General features: G+C 37.8%; 1 protein-coding gene across 1 annotated transcript in view; it reads right to left on the bottom strand.

The window, feature by feature from the left end:
- Nucleotides 1-666: 666 nt before the first annotated feature.
- BMS1 (BMS1 ribosome biogenesis factor) overlaps nucleotides 667-18843 on the bottom strand; it is a 47221-nt gene continuing 29044 nt past the window's right edge. Inside the window, exons 14-23 of the mRNA XM_008696225.2 lie at nucleotides 10768-10841; nucleotides 9936-10109; nucleotides 7173-7361; nucleotides 6903-7083; nucleotides 6653-6711; nucleotides 5560-5682; nucleotides 4472-4619; nucleotides 3946-4121; nucleotides 1732-1893; nucleotides 667-1206 (exon numbers count right to left, since the gene is read on the bottom strand). Coding sequence (XP_008694447.1) covers nucleotides 976-1206; nucleotides 1732-1893; nucleotides 3946-4121; nucleotides 4472-4619; nucleotides 5560-5682; nucleotides 6653-6711; nucleotides 6903-7083; nucleotides 7173-7361; nucleotides 9936-10109; nucleotides 10768-10841 — 1517 coding nt within the window. The 3' untranslated portion in view covers nucleotides 667-975. The remainder of the gene's footprint in view (nucleotides 1207-1731; nucleotides 1894-3945; nucleotides 4122-4471; nucleotides 4620-5559; nucleotides 5683-6652; nucleotides 6712-6902; nucleotides 7084-7172; nucleotides 7362-9935; nucleotides 10110-10767; nucleotides 10842-18843) is intronic.

Below are 18843 nucleotides of genomic sequence, written 5' to 3'. Positions count from 1 at the left end.
GAAGCAGCTCCCCTCCTGTCTTCCTGTACACTTGCTGCCAGGCCACGGCACCTTGGCAGCTAGGGAGAAATCGAAGCATATTCAGTGACAGAGCAGGAATTTAATTAATTCATCCCTGCATTTATTGTCCTCCTACAAGGTGCCTGACACCATGAGCATTCAGTTCTGGGTACAGAACCGGGAGCGGGCGAGCAGCACAGGTGGCCACCTCAGGAGGGAGTCGTTCAGGGCAGCACTGCCCAGGTATTTGGATCTCAAGGTCTTTCCACTCTTAAAAACGACCAAGGACTTCAAAGAGTTCTTCTTCAAGTGTGTTGTATCTATCAATTTTTACTATGTAAGTAATGACAGCTAAGAAAATTTTAAAATATTTTTTATTAATTTGTTTTAAAAGAACACAAACTAGCCCATTACATGGTTAACATAAATTAACAGAAGCCGCTGGATTCTCCCATCTGTAGTCAGGCTACTGAGCTACTGCACATCACACGGCCTCTGGGAAACTCAGCTGTGCACTGGACCATACGTTCTTTTCTAAAATTTTAAAGCTTGAGTTTTCCAGTCAATATTTTTCCCCCTCTGGAAGACCCACCATGAAGGTGGCAGAATAAGCAATTATCCACAATCATCAAGCATTCATCCCTAATGAAAACTATTAGGCCAAAATTAACAGGAAAGTATTTTAATGACATTTTCATAGCATAAACAATTAAACTGAGACAGGTAAGAGGAATGGGAAGGAATCTACAAAACCATAAATAATATTCCTTTAAATCTTGACAAAACCTAGATGCTGAGAATGAACAGGTGTCCTATCAGGAGAGTTTCCATTTCTCTTCTCAAAGGCACAGTGTGGGCGACAAATCCAACAAAGAGGCCTTTCTTGGGCTCCAGTGCCCTGTTGTCATTTACAAGTACTGTGATATTTGAAACCATCGATCTCTGCAGATGCAAACGACAGTGTCTGTCTGAAGCTCATTTTGATGGCTCCTCAGGCCCCTTCAGGCTGGACTTCTGATTTCTCCTTTCTTTCTGACCCTGAATTTGGAAGAGCTTCTTCCTGAGGTCCTTCTGCCGCTTCAGTTTCTCTTCCTCCTCCTTCTGCTTCACTTTGAAGTGTTCTTTATTGTGCACATGTCGTTGCTCCTTGGCCTTCTTCATCTTCTGACTGTGCACTGTACTCAGAGCATCCAGCAGTGCAAGGATCTGACAAGGACAAAACCCAGTGAACATCACGATACTCATACACCGTGCTTTCCTTCTATGTTTCAGGGGACCTAAACACCTCAGCTGATGTATCAAAACTAGAATCAATCCATGATCCAAATGAATATTAACTCAGGGAAAATTCATCCTGAACTAGGAAATCATAATTGCATGGAGGCATAAGTAGCAGCATATTTACTGAGCAAAATACTTAAATAATGGCCTTTACCACAAAACCACCTTTGTTAATCACTGTGGATATTATGTCCAACTAAGACAGAGTGACTTGCCAGCTGGGTGCCTATTACTCTCCATTAAAATGCGTAAGACACAGCATGACTAAACAAAAGAAGAGAAATGGACTCTGCCCTTTCCTCTAACTTCCGGTTCTAGTGCCTCAAGTAAGTCTGGCTCTTATCCTTCCCTGAAGAAAAATGAGAATGCAACGGAAACACTAACTGTGCTACTGAAAGCATTATTTTCACATCTAAATGCAACACGCAGGAAGCCATCTGCTGACAGTACCTTCCGCTCATGAGGTTCCCGTATGACGGCTGGTCTCAGCCTGTCCTTCGGCATCTTGCCTGCCTTTGCTTGGGTCTTAGGCTTGTTCTTAAATGGCAGGGCCTTCTGCAAGGCTTTTGGAATGTGCAGTGAATTAAAATGTTTCTTTTGCCTCACGATCGGCTAAAAAGAAAAATAAAAACAGCGATGTATTTAAATTATGATCTATATGCATTTAAAACTTGACTAAAATCTTCTCACTGGATTGACTTTTCCACATGATTTAACACCAGAGTCTGCTGATCATCAGAAATGGGAATTCAATCATCCATCAAATGTGATTGCCTCAATGGATGTACATTGCTCTAGGTGAAACAGACAAATACACAGAATATACTTACAATTCTCCCAAAAAATCAACTGTGTCCATGTCTACAGTATGAACTATGGAGATCTCAGCAGAGCAGATGAACATATTCAAAGTTTCTTTTAATGGAAAACCCACACCTTATTTTGGGGGACTGAGGTAGTTTCTTCTAGCCTAATAACAATAATCTGGGCATTCATCTTCACTATCAACGTCTATGGATTTAAGGACACAGCTCTTCTTCTAATCAGCAGCAGCTTAAGTGTTCCCATCCCTGATTCTCATTAAAGAGTTTAACTTTATTCTGTTTCTGACGGAAGGCCAGCTGAGAAAAATGAGATTTAAATGACATATAAAGCCCAAACACTCTCTACATTCAATGTTTAAGGTAATCTAAATTCTATGCTTAAATTGAGATGACCAAAATTCTTAACTGCCTCAGAAATAGTTAATAAGTGGCAAGTCTTGCCCCAAGGTCAATGTCAACTATATAGAGAATTTTTCTGCTATGTCTTTAAATTTATTATTAAAGACATCATCCACGATAATATTCAATATTCTCTGCTTACACCTAAAATGTTTAGAATAAAGGAACTCAGAGAAATCACATTCTGAAAAAAAGAGTAAGCACCACAAGCTAGAAGTGGTACTTGGAGGTACCATGTCCTATAGTATATTTTATTAGAAATTCATGTAACATGATTCAAAATTTTATTTTTAATTATTTTATTAAAAAAGTAATGCCTGGGAAATTTCTGTTTCTGGCAGAATGGCAGACTGATATCCTGAACCCCCTCTTATTTATAAAACAATTTATATTTATCCTGAATTAAAACAAATCTTTTCAAATGCACTGTTAACCTGTGAAGAAAATAATGAAAGTTCTGAAAGACCAAAATCCAAATGAAACGGGATTTTGAAAGGCACTGAGAACTTAAAATTAAAAAAATACTGATGATGCCAACTACTGGCAACTACTGTTGGAGGGAGTCTAACCTGGTAGTGTACACCAGAATACTATAGGCATCATACAGTGAAGCTGGACACATGCATACCCCGTACCTGGCAATCCCAACCTGGGGGGATCAAAGCAAAAGAAATGTGTGCACATGTACACCAAATAAGTTACATGTAAGTGTTCAGGGCAGCATTTACAATGGCCAAAAGTTGGAAATAATGTCCATCAATGAATAAACTGACATTATAACATAATAGATTTCTACTCAACAATAACCACAAATGAAAAACTGCAAGAACATGAATGAATCTCATAAAACTGAATGAAAAGAAACCACGCAAAACAGTATATGCTATATTTTATAAAACTCAAAACAGGCAGAACTAATTTACATGCAGGAGTCCAGAGAATGGCTATCTTTGAGGTGGAGGTGGGAGAGTGACAAGGAGAAGTCACAAGGGGGCTTTTGTTGTGCTGGTAATTCTATTGTTCCATCCAGGTGATGGCAATTTGATTGTGTTAAATTCATGAGCTGTATGTTACGATCCATATATTTTCTGTATTTATGTTAATACTGCACTACAAAGTTTATTAAAACTTTCCCCCAAAAAAACCCCACTCACATTGCTTCAATAAAAATTAGCACATTAATGTTTTTAAAAGTAATACATGTATCTGATGGGAAAAAAATAGTTCAAAAGAGCATACAATGAAAAGCTGGTCTCCTTTCCAACCCATGAAAACCCCTATTACCATTTTCCTGCATTCTTTCTAAAATATTCTATGAATATATATGTTCATTCAAATTTAATGGTAGACTTCCTACTTGAAAATTCAAACCATAGAAAACATTATGTACAAAGCATCTGGATGACCCCCATCTATGGAGCACGTGTGTGAGTGACTGTACCTTATACAAAGAGTCCTTGTTGGGCTTTAGTTTGACACCATGGGCAAGCCGGAGTTGACCAGTGGTCCGCATCCCTGACCAGGTGTCTTTCTCACCAACTGGTTTCAACAAAGATGTTAGTGGGTTATAGAAGGCTGGAATGGAGACAGGATACCAGGTTCTCATGAAGACAATATCTGGAAAAAGAGATAACTTACTTTAACATTTTCAAAAGAAGATTCATAACCATCTTGTCAAACAAAAGAACAAAAGCACTCAATCCCAAACTTCTCTAACTGGCTGCACAGTTTTAAGAGAGACTTCACCAAGTAAACTACTCCTGAATATCACAAATCTTGTACTGGGTATGAATCACATGGCTCCACACCCAGCATGACTTGGAATACTGCATAAGATGCTCCAACCAGGGAGAGCTGGAGCCAATTCTAAATTTCAACAACGAACTACAACCTCTACTCCACACTGACTACAAATCAATAGTGAATGGTAACACGCTGTTATGATTACACCACAAAGTTATATTTACCACTCATCAGCAACTTATCCTCAAAGCTGGCTCGGAAAGCTCCTTCTGGAGCCCGGAGTGCTTTCTTGATCTGTCCCCTTATGCCACTGACAGTTCGAATCACAGCGCCTTCAAATTTGGCCACTTCCAAGGCAGAATTAAACATTCCCTATAGGTACGTGAAAAAAAATACGTACACACAAAATCAGATATTTTACTTCTTAGTTCATAAATGAATCCTTGGTTTAAAAAAAACCAACTTCTTTAATAGTGATAAAATAATCAAAATGTTTTTTCCCCAGTAAGAGTGGAATTACTAGGTGAAAAGGAATACAATTCTATTTCATCTTCCCCAAAATAACATTAATCAAGATTCTACTGCAGGTTCATCAGCATGCTCATCACTGATATCTTTGTAGAAGAAAAGATCAAAAAGATATCTATTAGACTGAACTGGCCTAGAGAACCTTTGCTGTCATCGACCAGGGCTGGGCTACAGCTCATATCCTATGACTTAGGTGTGCATGCTCTGAAAATAAAGAGAGCTGGATAAATGCCGGTGACATTATTACCTGATATTACAAGAATATTTTATGATCATCTTAACTCAGGACTTTTATGGAAACCCCCACTAATAAGATTTTCAATAAATGTCACTCAAACTACGCTCCCACGTTATACTGCATAAAAGAGCATCCATTTCTCCATACCCCTGCCAACAAGTATTTTACAAAATGTCTATTTTTCTACTGAGGTGTTTAACAAACCTATGATTTCCCCCCTTTCTTAACACAAACCCAAAAGGCAGGAAAAAAAAAAAAAACAGTGAATGAGATTACATATTTTCAATATTAGTTCTGCCAGTGTCACATGGAATAAGGAATAACTTGATTAGTAAGTATCTCTATTAACGTCACCTTAAAATTTTCTGAGCATATTTAAGTAACATAGAGACCAATACAAAGAAGTAAACCAAAAACAGCAAAGACTAAGTTTATAAAAGATTCCAAATACTCTTTTGAAAACATCAGATTATATTTTAGAAGTATTTCATTCCTCCTTCAATAAAATATTCATTTATAAATATGTGAGTATACAGATATACGGACCTTAATGAATGACGTATTCTTGAAAATTTTATAAGGAAAACCAGTTAGCTTTAATTTCTTCACAATTTTTATGGATTTATCCAGATCGAGGACAACTCCCGTGGCAGCTATCCGGAAATCAGGCTGGGAAGAACCCCCAAAATTTGAATATAGGAATAAATCAGCAAGAGAAAAACTATAATTCTATGATGCAATAAATTACTAAAGTACATTTCACTTACAACCAGCTAAAATAGAACAAGAAAGAATATCTGAACATGCAAAGCAGTATTTTAACAAAACCAATTTCAAGCTACAATACATGTAAGCCAAACTAATGATGATGTCCTGAGTATTCTCTGGAGGGTGATTTTACTATAACATGATTTCAAAACAATGACCAATTTGGTATGGAAAGGAATAAGAAAATTTGGTTACAATGTTTAAGAAATTAAATCGTGGATCCCCAGGGGAGATTTCATCTGCTCATTATTCTGTTTTCTGTCAAATAGGGCCAATAAAACCTGCTCTAATCGATCAAATAAAGGCTGTGTGAACATACTTTGCTAAACCAGCATTACTAGGAGGTAGTCTTATGTAGCTGGTATCCAAAGTATCCTTAGAACCTAGTACAATGATTAGTACACGGTGAGCACTACTTAAATATTTTTAGAAAAGTAGGTTAAGCGACCGACTCTTGATTTCAGCTTGGGTCATGATCTCAGGATTGTGGGATCGAGCCCCATGTTGGGCTCCAAGCTCAGTAGGGAGTCTGCTTGAAGATTTTCTCCCTCTCTCACTCTCTCTCTGCCTCTGCCCCCCCACGCATATGTGCACACTCTCTAAAATAAATCTAAAGAAAGAAAGAAAGGAAGAAAGAAAGAAGCCCAAAAAATGCATAAAAATATAAAATATCATCAATACCATACTAATTCTACCTCTCCCTCATTCCCACATCCTACTTAAAAAGATGTAGGAAAATTAAAAGCAAAGAGAAGTTTGCTATAAGTACTAAAAATGAGTCATTTTCAACTTCAAGTTTCATGTACATGTTCCATATTCAAGACATACTTCTCAAACACAATCTGGAAAATCAAACATTCAAGATATTTACCATTATGCCACTGACAGACTGTACCGCCAAGAAACCAGTTCCCTGTGGAGTGATCGGACCTTAAAGAAAATAGGAAAAAGAAAGAAAGAAAAAGAAATACAGTGAATCACAAATTTTGGATTCTGTTTTACATATGTACTTCAATCCAAAAAAAAGAGAAAAATCTTATGAATTGGGATTTAATGGCGAAAAGCAAAACTATTAATGGCTTAAATTAACCTACAAGCAAGTTATTCCAATCACAAATTACCCCAAAAGGTTGCTCCACAATGCATGTGCTGTGGGGTGTATTTTAGAAGCCTTTGTCTTCCATTGTGGTCTTCGATATAATAGAGTGGAATAGTCTGAAACCTCCTCCACCCTACAGAAAAAATGATTGGATCTCGGGACTTGAGGATTTTCTTATACCAACGATGTTTCTTCAGACGCATCTGAGGGGAGAAGAGATTTCAATGAGATTAGTGGTGGAAGTATGTCCCAAGAACCCCAACTGTCGAAGCACGCAGCAAAGGGTACCTACCTGTACATATCCGACATTGCCTTCACTATTGCCCAAACCACCCAAAATCATTGGGTAATGGGGGTCAAAGTTAAGCACAAATTCACAGGGGACATTTTCTATCTCAATTCGAACATACATCCCAGGTCGAAAACCCTCATATTGAACTCTGGCTTCGTCATCTTGATCCTCAAATTCTGCTCGGTTAAGCTGTATATGAGAGCAGGAAAAAAAAAACCAACAATAAAAAACCAACAATGCTGTTATCTTTAACATATGTAAGATTAACATTTAAAAAAACGAGCACTTTCTCATAAAGGAACATGGACATAATCACTTACGCTTTATCCTAATTAAAAATAACATACATTCTTATCTGTACAGTTTGTTCAGGATATGACCCAACTGTCTTCTCCTTTGTTGCTCCAAGGTACAGCAAATGCGAACAACTCTGAAAGCAACCCTTATTGCTGGTCAGCCAACCAACACTCTCAGCTTCCCAGTCCACACTTTCTTTTCTTACTCTCCAATATCCAATATCCACTATCCAATATCTCCCTCCCTCATCCTCAGTCTCAGCCATTGACTGTTTCTTAGTTCACTCAAAAACTAAGCAGTCTGAAAGAATTTCCACAGCCATCTCTTTTACCAGGGTTTACACCCACATCCAGCCTTTTAGTATATCTTGTTTTTATTATATTACTTATTATATTATTGAAATTAATTAAAATTAAATAAAAATTTTAAATTCAGTCCCCTGGTCACAGTAGTCACATTTCAAGTGATCCGTATCAACACATGGCTAGTGGCTACAATATAAGACAGCACAGACAGACAGTTCCATTATTACAGAAAGTTCTACTGGGCAGCTGCTATAGATTTATTTTATGCCAAACTTCACTTGCATACTAGATATCATTCACTTCTACTGAAATTTATTCCAACAGGTCTTGCCTGTTATTTCTCCCATCTTAACATCTTCTTTTGACTCCACTTCCTCCAACTATTGCCCCATTTCTCTGCTTCTCTCTGAAGTAAAATGGCTTATAAGTTTTCTATAGTCATAGTCTCTAGTTCCTCTGCTCCCATTCTCTTAAATCCTCCCAACTTGGACTTTAACCCACACTCCATAAAAATGCTTGCCAAAATCACATAGGGCCTCCACATTCCAATCCAGTTGTCAATTTTGTCTTCATTGTGGTTAATACATCAGCAGGATTTAAAATAATTTATCCCTCCTTCTACAGTGGCTTCCAGATTACTTCATGTTCTCTTCGATTTCTTCTCTCTCCTGAGCACTGCTCAAACCCCACTGCTGCTTCATCGTCTCCGCCCAGCCTCTTACAATGGAGCACCCGCTGTCAGTCCTAGTCCTCTCCTCACCTGACTGCACGCTCACTTCCCAGGGCATCCCATCCACTTCACGGCTTTAAGTAGCAACCAGATGCTGAGGACTGTACACCTAAGTCCCTGGCCCCAACCTCTTTCCAGGGCTCCTCACTGACTACCTGAAGCTCCACTTGTCTGAGAGAGATCTCAAACCCAACAGCTCTAAACCTCATCTTTTTAGACAAACCTGCAGCAACTAGAGGCTTTCCTATCTTACTGACAACTCCATCCTTCCAGCAAGTTATCCTTGCTTCCTCTCACACACCCCACAGTCCATCTACCTTTGATCTACCTTTCAAAAGCATATTCAGAATCTGACTTTCTCTTTCGTCTCCACTGCCACACACCTCCTGACCCCCCCCCCCAAAGAGTCACCTTAATCTTACTGAACTCTTGCCACACCAATCCTTTCAAAGGTAAGCAGGTCATACATGTCTCTCCTCTGTTCGAAACCCCCCACGGGTCCCCACTTTACTCAGAGTAAAAAATTCAAAGTACTTTACAACAGGCCACAAGATTCTGGGTGATTTTAAGTTATAAATGGACTGAAGCAAAGACTTCAGAACTAGCTTTACACATCTTAGTTACTTCTATCAAAAGTCAGTACAGACTTAGAACCACTATGTTAATGACTAACCTGGAGATATTTTCTTCGAATAGATGAAAGCCTAGGTTGGGCAAAGCCCGCTGATCGCATTTTCAGAAATCATATACTTAACCTCTATAAGATATATTAAGGTATGTTCTAGCTTACAGGAATTATTGGTAGCCCCCCCTTGTCAAAGCACAACAAACACTCGCCATCAACTGCATACACATCTTTGTATCTCCTTCAGAGTGAGTTCATCAACTCAGTCTGTTCGGCATCCTGGGCAGGGGGGTCAGACCATCTTCTTTTTAGCAATCCACATGTTCCCTTTATCTCCACATCTGACCTGACACTTGAAATAGCCTCTGAACTCTGACCAAGGTGAGTTTTTAGAAAAGCTTCCCTGGAGAGCACTGGTGTGTGCATAGAATCACCTACCCATTCAAATTATTTAATTATGGTTCCAGGGAGCAGTAAACAGAATGCAAAGGCAATGCCTGCATTTAAATAAACACGGTCTCAAATCACTACACTGAGAGATCCTCAGCAGTAGCTGCCTATCTCAGCCATTTCTGCTTCCTCCAATGCTTGCTATAAAATAGACACTGATATCTTTCTGGTCAATTTCTGACTGAAAAAACAATCAGATGACTGCATGAATAAACACACTTATCTGCATCTTGACCTAAGAGTCCAAACCTGAGGCACAGAAGCAGGTCAAGAAGCAGAGACCTAAACAAGATTATGTATTCACAATACTGTATTATAGCCTTGAAATAAAGCTGATAGGAACCAAGTTTTCTTACCTGTGCTTGTTTATGCATTTCTCCTTTAAGATCATCAAAATACGTGCTTTCTCCTTCATCATATTCTGCATCAAACATCTCCTTCAATTTTCTCTTCTTATCCAAATGCTTTTTCTTGGCACTTTCCTCTGCACCGGGGTCAATTTCTTCCTTAACTTCTTCTGCATCTTCAATCTTAAATTTCCAGAAGAGAAAATTTTGTAAAAGTTTGTGGAGATCTGTTCTTTAAACACTGAAGCAGATTTCTAAAGTTCTATGTGAGCTGCAAAACTCTTGGTTATGATCATCATGAAAACAAAACAAAAAACAAACCAAACCAAAACACAGCCTTTGGTTCTAAATAACAAGTACAACTGCAAGAGACATTTAGACATCTGCACTACAATACACTGTCACTCCTTAATCTGGCTGGGAATGCCAAACATAAATAAAAATAACGGCAAGTGTCCCCCCCAGATGCTCCCCAAACAGTGTTCTAAAGAAATATCAGGGCGAATAGGGATTTAGTTTTTTTAAATGGGACTTAAATTTAAGAAGAGGAGAATGATGGCAAAAGGAATGGTAGAGAGAAAGACAATGACTCAGGAGCTAAACTTTCAGACTGAAGAATCAAAATGACAGCAAAAGGTAGCAGGTGTCACCCAAAAGATCAAGAAAAACAACCCAACAACTTCAATCTGTTCCCAAACTCCGTATTTTTAGGAAGGAATCTATCTACTCTGTAATCTACACAGATAATAAGATTTGCATTTCTTAATATGGGCCTCTCTCAGAACATATTGACCACAGATCAAGGACCAGTTACTGACAGCCAGCCATGACAAAATCATACCTGAGTATCTGCGCCCGGTTTTCCCTTGTGCACGTCCCCTGTTTCCAGGTCTTCAAAGTCACCATAGAGCTCCTCTGGGAAAAGAACACCCAAATGTCCTCTGTGAACAGGGCTTGCACATGACACTGTAGCACCACCAGGTGCACTGTGTACTCTGAAGCCCAAATTTCATTTTTACCCTTCTTATTGCTACACATCCCAGCAGAATCCTGTACTTACACAGGCTTCTTTTTCTTGTTGAATTGTCAGTATTTCACCACCTGTTTGGATGAAGCACATGGACCCAGCCCATATTTCCTTACTTTACTGCGATATCCCACTTAGCCAAGAGCTATTTTTCCAGTACAGGTGGTAAACACTTTGCAGCAGAGATGCACACAGAGATATATGCATGGCCCTACAGGTGAGTCCCTAAGACCAACAGTGACATGAACAAACCATGGCTTGATTAACAGCACATAAGGACTAAGAGTCTCAGTAGTAAGGTCAACACAACACAATGCATGGCATACCTAGGAAAAATCTTGGATTACATAAAAATACAGGACTTAGAGTAAGAATGGTACCCAAAATAATGCTGAACCACATGAAAGAGCTCATTAATTCACTCATCCATTTGTTTTTAGAACTCTAAGTTTGGCTATGGGTCCTATCCTTAAAAGAAAAAGATGCTAAAACTCCTTTGGGAAGCAATATTTAGAAGTAATATTTAGATAAAACATTTTCATATAAGAAAGGGCCAAAGAACTAAAGAGCCAAAGAAGATACAATAGATGGGAAGATTCTATTTGTAATAAAAACGAAAAAGGTCAAAATACTTAGGAATAAACCTTACAAGAAATGTGCCAAAACTTTAATTAAAAAACTTAAAAAGCTTTAATATGCTACCAAAGAACCCATGGAATAGACATCAGCTAACACTTTCAAGTGCTTTACAGACTTCGTTGCTCTAAGTACCTTAACTACATTCTTTTAACAGGACCTAATGAAGTAGGTGTGGTTCATGTTATCTACTGAACAAATAAAGATTACCATGTATTTGAAAAAGAAGACTCAATATCTAAAAGATGTTAATTCTGCTTTTATCACAGTTATAATAAAAAACACCACCAAGAGAAGACACCCTACTGAATGGGAGAAGATATTTGCAAATGACATATCCAATAAAGGGTTAGTATCCAAAAAATATATAGAACTCGATACCAAAAAAAAACCCAAATAATTCAATTAAAAATGGGCAGAAGACATGAACAGACATTTCTCCACTGACCAACAGACACATGAAAAATGCTCAACATCACTCACTGTCAGGTAAATGCAAATCAAAACCACAATGAGATCCAACTCACACCTGTCAAAATGGCTAAAATAAAAAACACAAAAAACAAGTGTTGGCGAGGATGTGGAGAAAAAGGAACTCTTGTGCACTGTTGATGGGAATGCAAACTGGTGCAGGAAGATAGTATGGAGGTTCCTCAAAAAATTAAAAATAGAACTATCACATAATCCAGTAATTGCACTACTGGGTATTTACCCAAAGAATATGAAAATACTAATTTGAGAGGATATATGCATCCCTATGTTTACTATGGCATTATTTACAATAGCCAAATTATGGAAGTAGCACAAGCATCTATTGGTAGATGAGTAAAGAAGATGTGGGTTGTGTGTGTGTGCAAATATATAAAATGCAATATTATTCAGCCATCAAAAAGAATGAAATCTTGCCATTTGCAACAACATGAACGGAGCTAGAGAGTACAATACTAAGCAAAATAAGTTAGTCAGAAAAAGACAAATACTATATGATTTCACTCATATGTGGAATATAAGAAACAAAACAAACGAGCAAGGGGGAAAAAAAGACAAACCAAAAACCTCTCTTAACTATAAAGAACAAAGAGATGGTTACCAGTGGAGAGGAGGTTGGGGGGATGACTGAAATAAGGGGATTAAGAGTACACTTGTCATGATGAGCACTGAGTAATATACATAAGTGTTAAATCACTATATTGTACATCTGAAACTAATATAATACTGTAAGTTAACCATACCAGAATTAAAATTAAAAAAAAAAAAAAACCAACACAGATTTCTGGTCTGGAAAAGACAGTGTAGACTTATTTCTTCTGTTCCTCCCAACTAAGTATAAACAACTCCAAAAATAACACAAGAGCCCAAGGAAAACCAAGAACTCTGAAAGGTGTAAAGAAAAAAAGGGCTGGTGAGAGTCCCCGGGACCAGAAGAATGACATAATGGCCAGTGGCTCACTATATCACAACCCACAGAAAGGCAATTCAGAGCCACTGTTTCCCAACCCCTAACCTAGCAAAAGAAGGTAGACCAGGTGGACTCAATGTTTCCTCAGATCAAACTCAGATCTTAGCAGCAACACCAGGTAAACTGGGTGCTTTGAAAGCCCCACTGACAATAAGTGATGAGGGGAAGTGTTTGCCTTCCCCGAAGAGCCTGAATCTCCTTTTATCCACCAAGATACACCAGGTGGCCAAGGGTTATTGGCAAAGGGAGATTCTGCCAGGCATGAGGCTCTCCTCCCCCATCTAAAAACAGGTGTGCTCTGGCAGGACCAGCAAAGATATCCCCACAGCAAGCAAACTATCCCTTCAGGCCAAGACAATCTTTGCCCACCTAGCCACAACAGGGGGCCTAGATGAGGGAAGCTCCTCTGTCTCCTCAGGCAGCACCTGAAGAGACCAGTGGCATCAGATAAACTAAGCAGATCAAAATAGCGTCAAAAAGGCTCTAAAATTAAATTGTCATTGGAACCATAGCCCATAAAGTAGACCAGGACTTGCACACTAAACCTAAACAAGAGGACAGCATGCTAAAATAAAAAGATTACATAGGACCCAGTGTCTCCTAACATAAAAACCAAAATGTGTAGGATACAATAGAAAATCACCTGTCATAACCCAATCCGGGAAAATTTTAACTGAAATGTGAAAAGACAACTGAAACCAACAATAAAATGAATCAGGTGTGGAAACTATCTGACTTGTATCTTAAAGCAGCCATTACAAAAATGTTTCATCAAGCAAATACAAATCCTTCGGCAACAAACAAAAAACTGAAAATCTCAGCAAAGAAACTGAAGAACGAAGCAGAAATTATAGAACCGAAAAATACAACAGAAGAAATTTTAAAAGCTTGCTGGATGGGCTCAATATTAAGAGTGGAGATGACAGAGGGTAGAATCAGAGAACTTGAGGTCAGGTCAACAGAATTCATCCAGTCTGAACAACATAGAGGAAAATAGCCAAAAAAAAAAAATGAGCAGAGCCTCATCGACCTGTGAGGCAGAAACAAAAGATCCACCATTTATATGATCTCACAAGGATACCTGGATTGAAGAAATAATGACTGAAGCTTCCCAAATTCTGTAAAAGACATAAACTTAACAGATTCAAGAAGCTGAGCAAATTTCAGAGTAAACCCAACGAAATCTTCACCGAACTACTGAAAACTGAAAACAAAAATAAAAATCTTGTGAGCAGGGGCGCCTGGGTGGCACAGCGGTTAAGCGTCTGCCTTCGGCACAGGGCGTTATCCCGGCGTTATGGGATCGAGCCCCACATCAGGCTCCTCCGCTATGAGCCTGCTTCTTCCTCTCCCACTACTCCTCCTGCTTGTGTTCCCTCTCTCACTGGCTGTCTCTATCTGTGTTAAATAAATAAATAAAATCTTTAAAACAATAAAAATAAAAATAAAATAAATAAAAAATTTTTTAAAAAAATCTTGTGAGCAGCCAGAAAGAAATGACAGATTCACAACAATTCAAAATGACAGTGCATTTCCCCTCTGAAATCAGAGGTCAGAAGGAAGTGGTACATTTTTCATATGCTGAAGGAAAGAACTGTCAGCTACGAATTCTATATCCAGTGCAACTATCCTTCAGAAATGAAGGGTTGGAAATAAAGACATTCTCAGATGGAGAACAACTACAGGAATCCATCACTAGCATCCTACTCTTAAAAAATAGCTCAAGTGGGGCACCTGGATGGCTCAGTTGGTTAAGTGTCTGATTTCAGCTCAGATCATGATATCACGGTCCTGGGATCGAGCCCCGCATCAGCCTCCCTGCTCAGCAGGGAGGTCTGCTTCTCCCTGTCCCTCTGCTGCCACTCGTGCTCACTCACTCAGCTCCCTCTCCAATAAATAAAATCTTTTTTAAAAAAATGGCTAAAGAAAGTTCTTAAGCAGCGAGTATTAATTATAAAAGAAAAAATCTGGGACCACTGGGAAAAAAAAGAAAAAACAAACAAAAGACCAGAAATATGAATACATACAATAAAATAGCCTTTTTCTTATGAGTTTTTAAAATCATATTTGAAGATTGAAAAAAAATTATAGCACTATCTACTACACAAACCAATAATATTTAAAAGTGGGAAAGATAAAGGGACCAAAATGGAAGAAAAATTTCCACGTTACTCAAAATGATAAAATGCTGGCAATCCAGGCACGCCTGGGTGGCTCAGTCGTTAAGTATCTGCCTTCGGCTCAGGTCATGGTCCCAGTGTTCCGGGATCGAGCCCCGCATTGGGCTCCCTGCTTAGCGGGAAGCCTGCTTCTCCCTCTCCCACTCCCCCTGCTTGTGTTCCCTCTCTCGCTGCCTCTCTCTCTGTCAAATAAGTAAAATCAATCTTAAAAAAAAAATGCTGGCACTCTAGGCTATTATATTACAATGAGCAACCACTACAAAAACTAGATGAAGAGATACTCAAAAACACTGTAAACATATTTAGAAGAAAGAAAATGAAAACAGAGGAAAAACAGAAAAATTAGAATCAGAGTAAACAAACAACAAAATAGTAAAATATCAGACTTACACAATTACATATCAATAAGTACCCTAAATGTAAATGGCATAATATACCAATCAAAATACAGACTGACAGAACAGAAGCACATAACCTACTATATATGCTGTTTACAAGAAACTCCCCTTAGATTTAACAACCCAAGTTTGAAAGTAAAAGAAGGGGAAAGATATACTGCGCAACTCAACTCTTAAAAAAGCAAATATGGCTAAATTATTACCTCATAAAATAAACTTCAGAGCAAAGAAAATTATCAGAGCCAGAGAAGGACTTAACTGAACTGGAAGACCTAAGATTCATGGGCTGCCTTGACATCCTTGAGCCTCACAGGGTCCCAAAGGTCTAGCTGTGAGTCGGCCTGCCAGATATGTCCCCACCCTATGGGAAAGGCTCCCCATTCTGACAGTTCTTTTACAGTTGGACGACCCGCATCCCACCTATCCTTCAACCTAACAGGTTTCACTTCACCTCTCTGCCAGCCCATGTATTATTCAATACATTAATCACATCCTGTCAAGAGAACCAGAGGTCATCCTATGCTCATATAGGTGCAAAAAAGCCTTTGTCTCAATGCCCCTGGTTGTTCAATCTCCGCATGGCATGCAGTGTTCTCGTCCCTCAGGCTGTGAGTGTATGTGACTAATAAACTGCTGTCAATCGCATCTGTCCAGTGTCAGCTGTTGTGTGTTCGGCCATCCCCATAACCCTAGAGCTGGAATCTTTCCTTCACAAATGGGGTGAATAGGAGGTGATCATAATACACAACAACAAAAGGATCAATCCACCAGAAAGACATAACAATCCTAAACATATGTGCACCAAACAGAGCCTCAAATGTAAGCAGCAAAAATTGATAGAGCTGGAAGAGACAGATAAGTCCAAAATAATACATGGTGACTTCAATATCCTTCTCTTGGGAACTGATAAAATTAGTCAGAAAATCAGCAAAGATATAGAAGATCTGAACAATACGTCCCACCCAACAGAATCTAACTGACATATATAGAACATGATACCCAACAATAGCAGAATAAACAATTTTTAAAGCATCCACAGAACATCTACCAAGACAGGGCACAGTGTGGACAATAAAGCAAATCTAAACAAATGTAAAACATCTGAAATCATGAGTATGTTCTTAGAATATAATGTAATTAAACTGAAAATCAATAACAAAAAGACAAGAAAATTCCTAAACATTTTGTAGTTTGTTTGTAGGCAAAAAACACTAACTAATGCATGGATCAAAGAGAAGTCTCACAGGAAATATAAAAATGCATACAACTGAATGAAAATGGAAATAACAACATAGGAAAATTTGGGGCGAGCAGCTAAGCAGTGCAGAGAAAGCAATTTACAGCACTAAATGTTCACACTGGAAATGAGAAAAGGTCTCAAACCAATAATCTAAGAAAACTGAAAAGTACAAAATAACCTAAAACAAGCAAAGAACCGAAATAATAGAGAGCAAAAACCAGTAAAATTGAAAACTGGAACACAGAAATCAATGAAACCAAAAGCTGATTATTTGAAAAAAATCAACAAAATTAATAAACCTTACTGACAAAGAGAAAAAGGAGGAGGACACAAGTCACCAATTATCAAGAATGAAATGGGATTACCGCAACAGGTCCTGCAGCCATTGAAAGGTTATTAAACAAATACTATGAGTATTTTACTAAGAATACCCAAGCTAGCTTCTTGGAGAAGGCACTTAGTGAAACTTTCACTTCGCCAAAAGCCTTTGAAATTCCTTGAAAACCATAAGATAGCAAAATTCAGCCCAGATGGAATAAATAACCTAAATTATTTAAATTATCCTATAACCATTAAAGAAATAAAACTTGTCATTATAAGCTCCCAAAAAAGAAATCTCCAGGCCCTAACCATTTCACTGGAGGTTATACCAAACATTTTAAAAATTAACATTGCAATTCTACACAATCTATTCCAGAAAGCAGAAAAATTGGGAATACTTTTGAATCATTTTATGAAGCCAGTATTACTCTGATACCAAAACTAAATGAAGACAGTACCAAAAAAAAAAATCCCCCAAAACAAAAAACCAACAACACAATAGACCAGTTATCTCTCATAAACTTAGATGCAAAATTCCTTAACAAAATACTACCAAATAAAGTTCAACAACATATAAAAAAGAATTATATATCATGACCAAGTGGGATTTATTCCAGATATGCAAAGCTGATTCAAAATTCAAAAATTAATCAATGCAATCCACTGTATCAAAAGGGTAAAGAATAAAAAATTCATATGATCACATCAACTGACACTGAAAGACATTTGACAAAATTCACCACCCATTCATAACTAAACAAAACAAAACAAAACAAAAAAAGAAAAAAACCATCTCTCAGAATACCAGGAATACAGAGGAATGGAGCACATAAACAGCATCCACAGAGAAACCAAACTAACATCATACGGAACAGTGAAAAATACTGAGAACAAGGCAAGGTTTCTTCTTAGCACTAATCCTAGTCATTTATATAAGAAAAAATTTAAATTAAATATAAATATATTTAATATACATATAAATATAATTATAATTGCACTGCTGGGTATTTACCCCAGAAACACAAAAACACTAACTCAAAAGGATACATGCACCCCCATGTTTACGGCAGCATTATTTTCAATAGCCAAACTACAGAAGCGGCCCAAGTGTCCATTGATAGATAAATAGATAAAGAAGATGTGGTATGTACATATATACAATGGAATATCATTCAGCCATCAAAAAATGAAATCTTGCCATCTGCAACAACATGGATGGATCTAGAGAGTATAACGCTAAGCAAAATAAGTCAGTCAGAGAAAGATAAATACCATATGATCTCACTCATATGTGAAATTTAAGGAACAAAACAAATGAGCAAAGGAAAAAAGAGGGAGACAAACCAAGAAACAGACTCTTAGCTATAGAGAACAAACTGATGGTTACCAGAGAGGAGGTAGGTGAGGAGACGGGGATTAAAGAGTACACTTAACACAATGAAAAAAATAAATAAAATGATTATAAATAAATAAAAATAAAAGTCACACAGGTTGAAAAGAGAAAAAATAATACTGTTCCTATTTGCAGATAACACAAATATGTAAAAAATCCCAAGCAATCGACAAAAAGAAAATTCCCTCCCAACTAATAAGTTGAGTTCAGCAGAATAAAAGATCAAAACATAAAAATCAAAATGAAATACTTTAGTATAAACT

This window comes from Ursus maritimus, unplaced genomic scaffold (genome assembly GCF_017311325.1).
Source record: "Ursus maritimus isolate PB19 unplaced genomic scaffold, ASM1731132v1 scaffold_7, whole genome shotgun sequence".
NCBI classification, from domain to species: domain Eukaryota; kingdom Metazoa; phylum Chordata; class Mammalia; order Carnivora; family Ursidae; genus Ursus; species Ursus maritimus.
The sequence above is the reverse complement of the archived record's forward strand: the minus strand, read 5'-3'. Positions and strand labels throughout refer to the sequence as shown.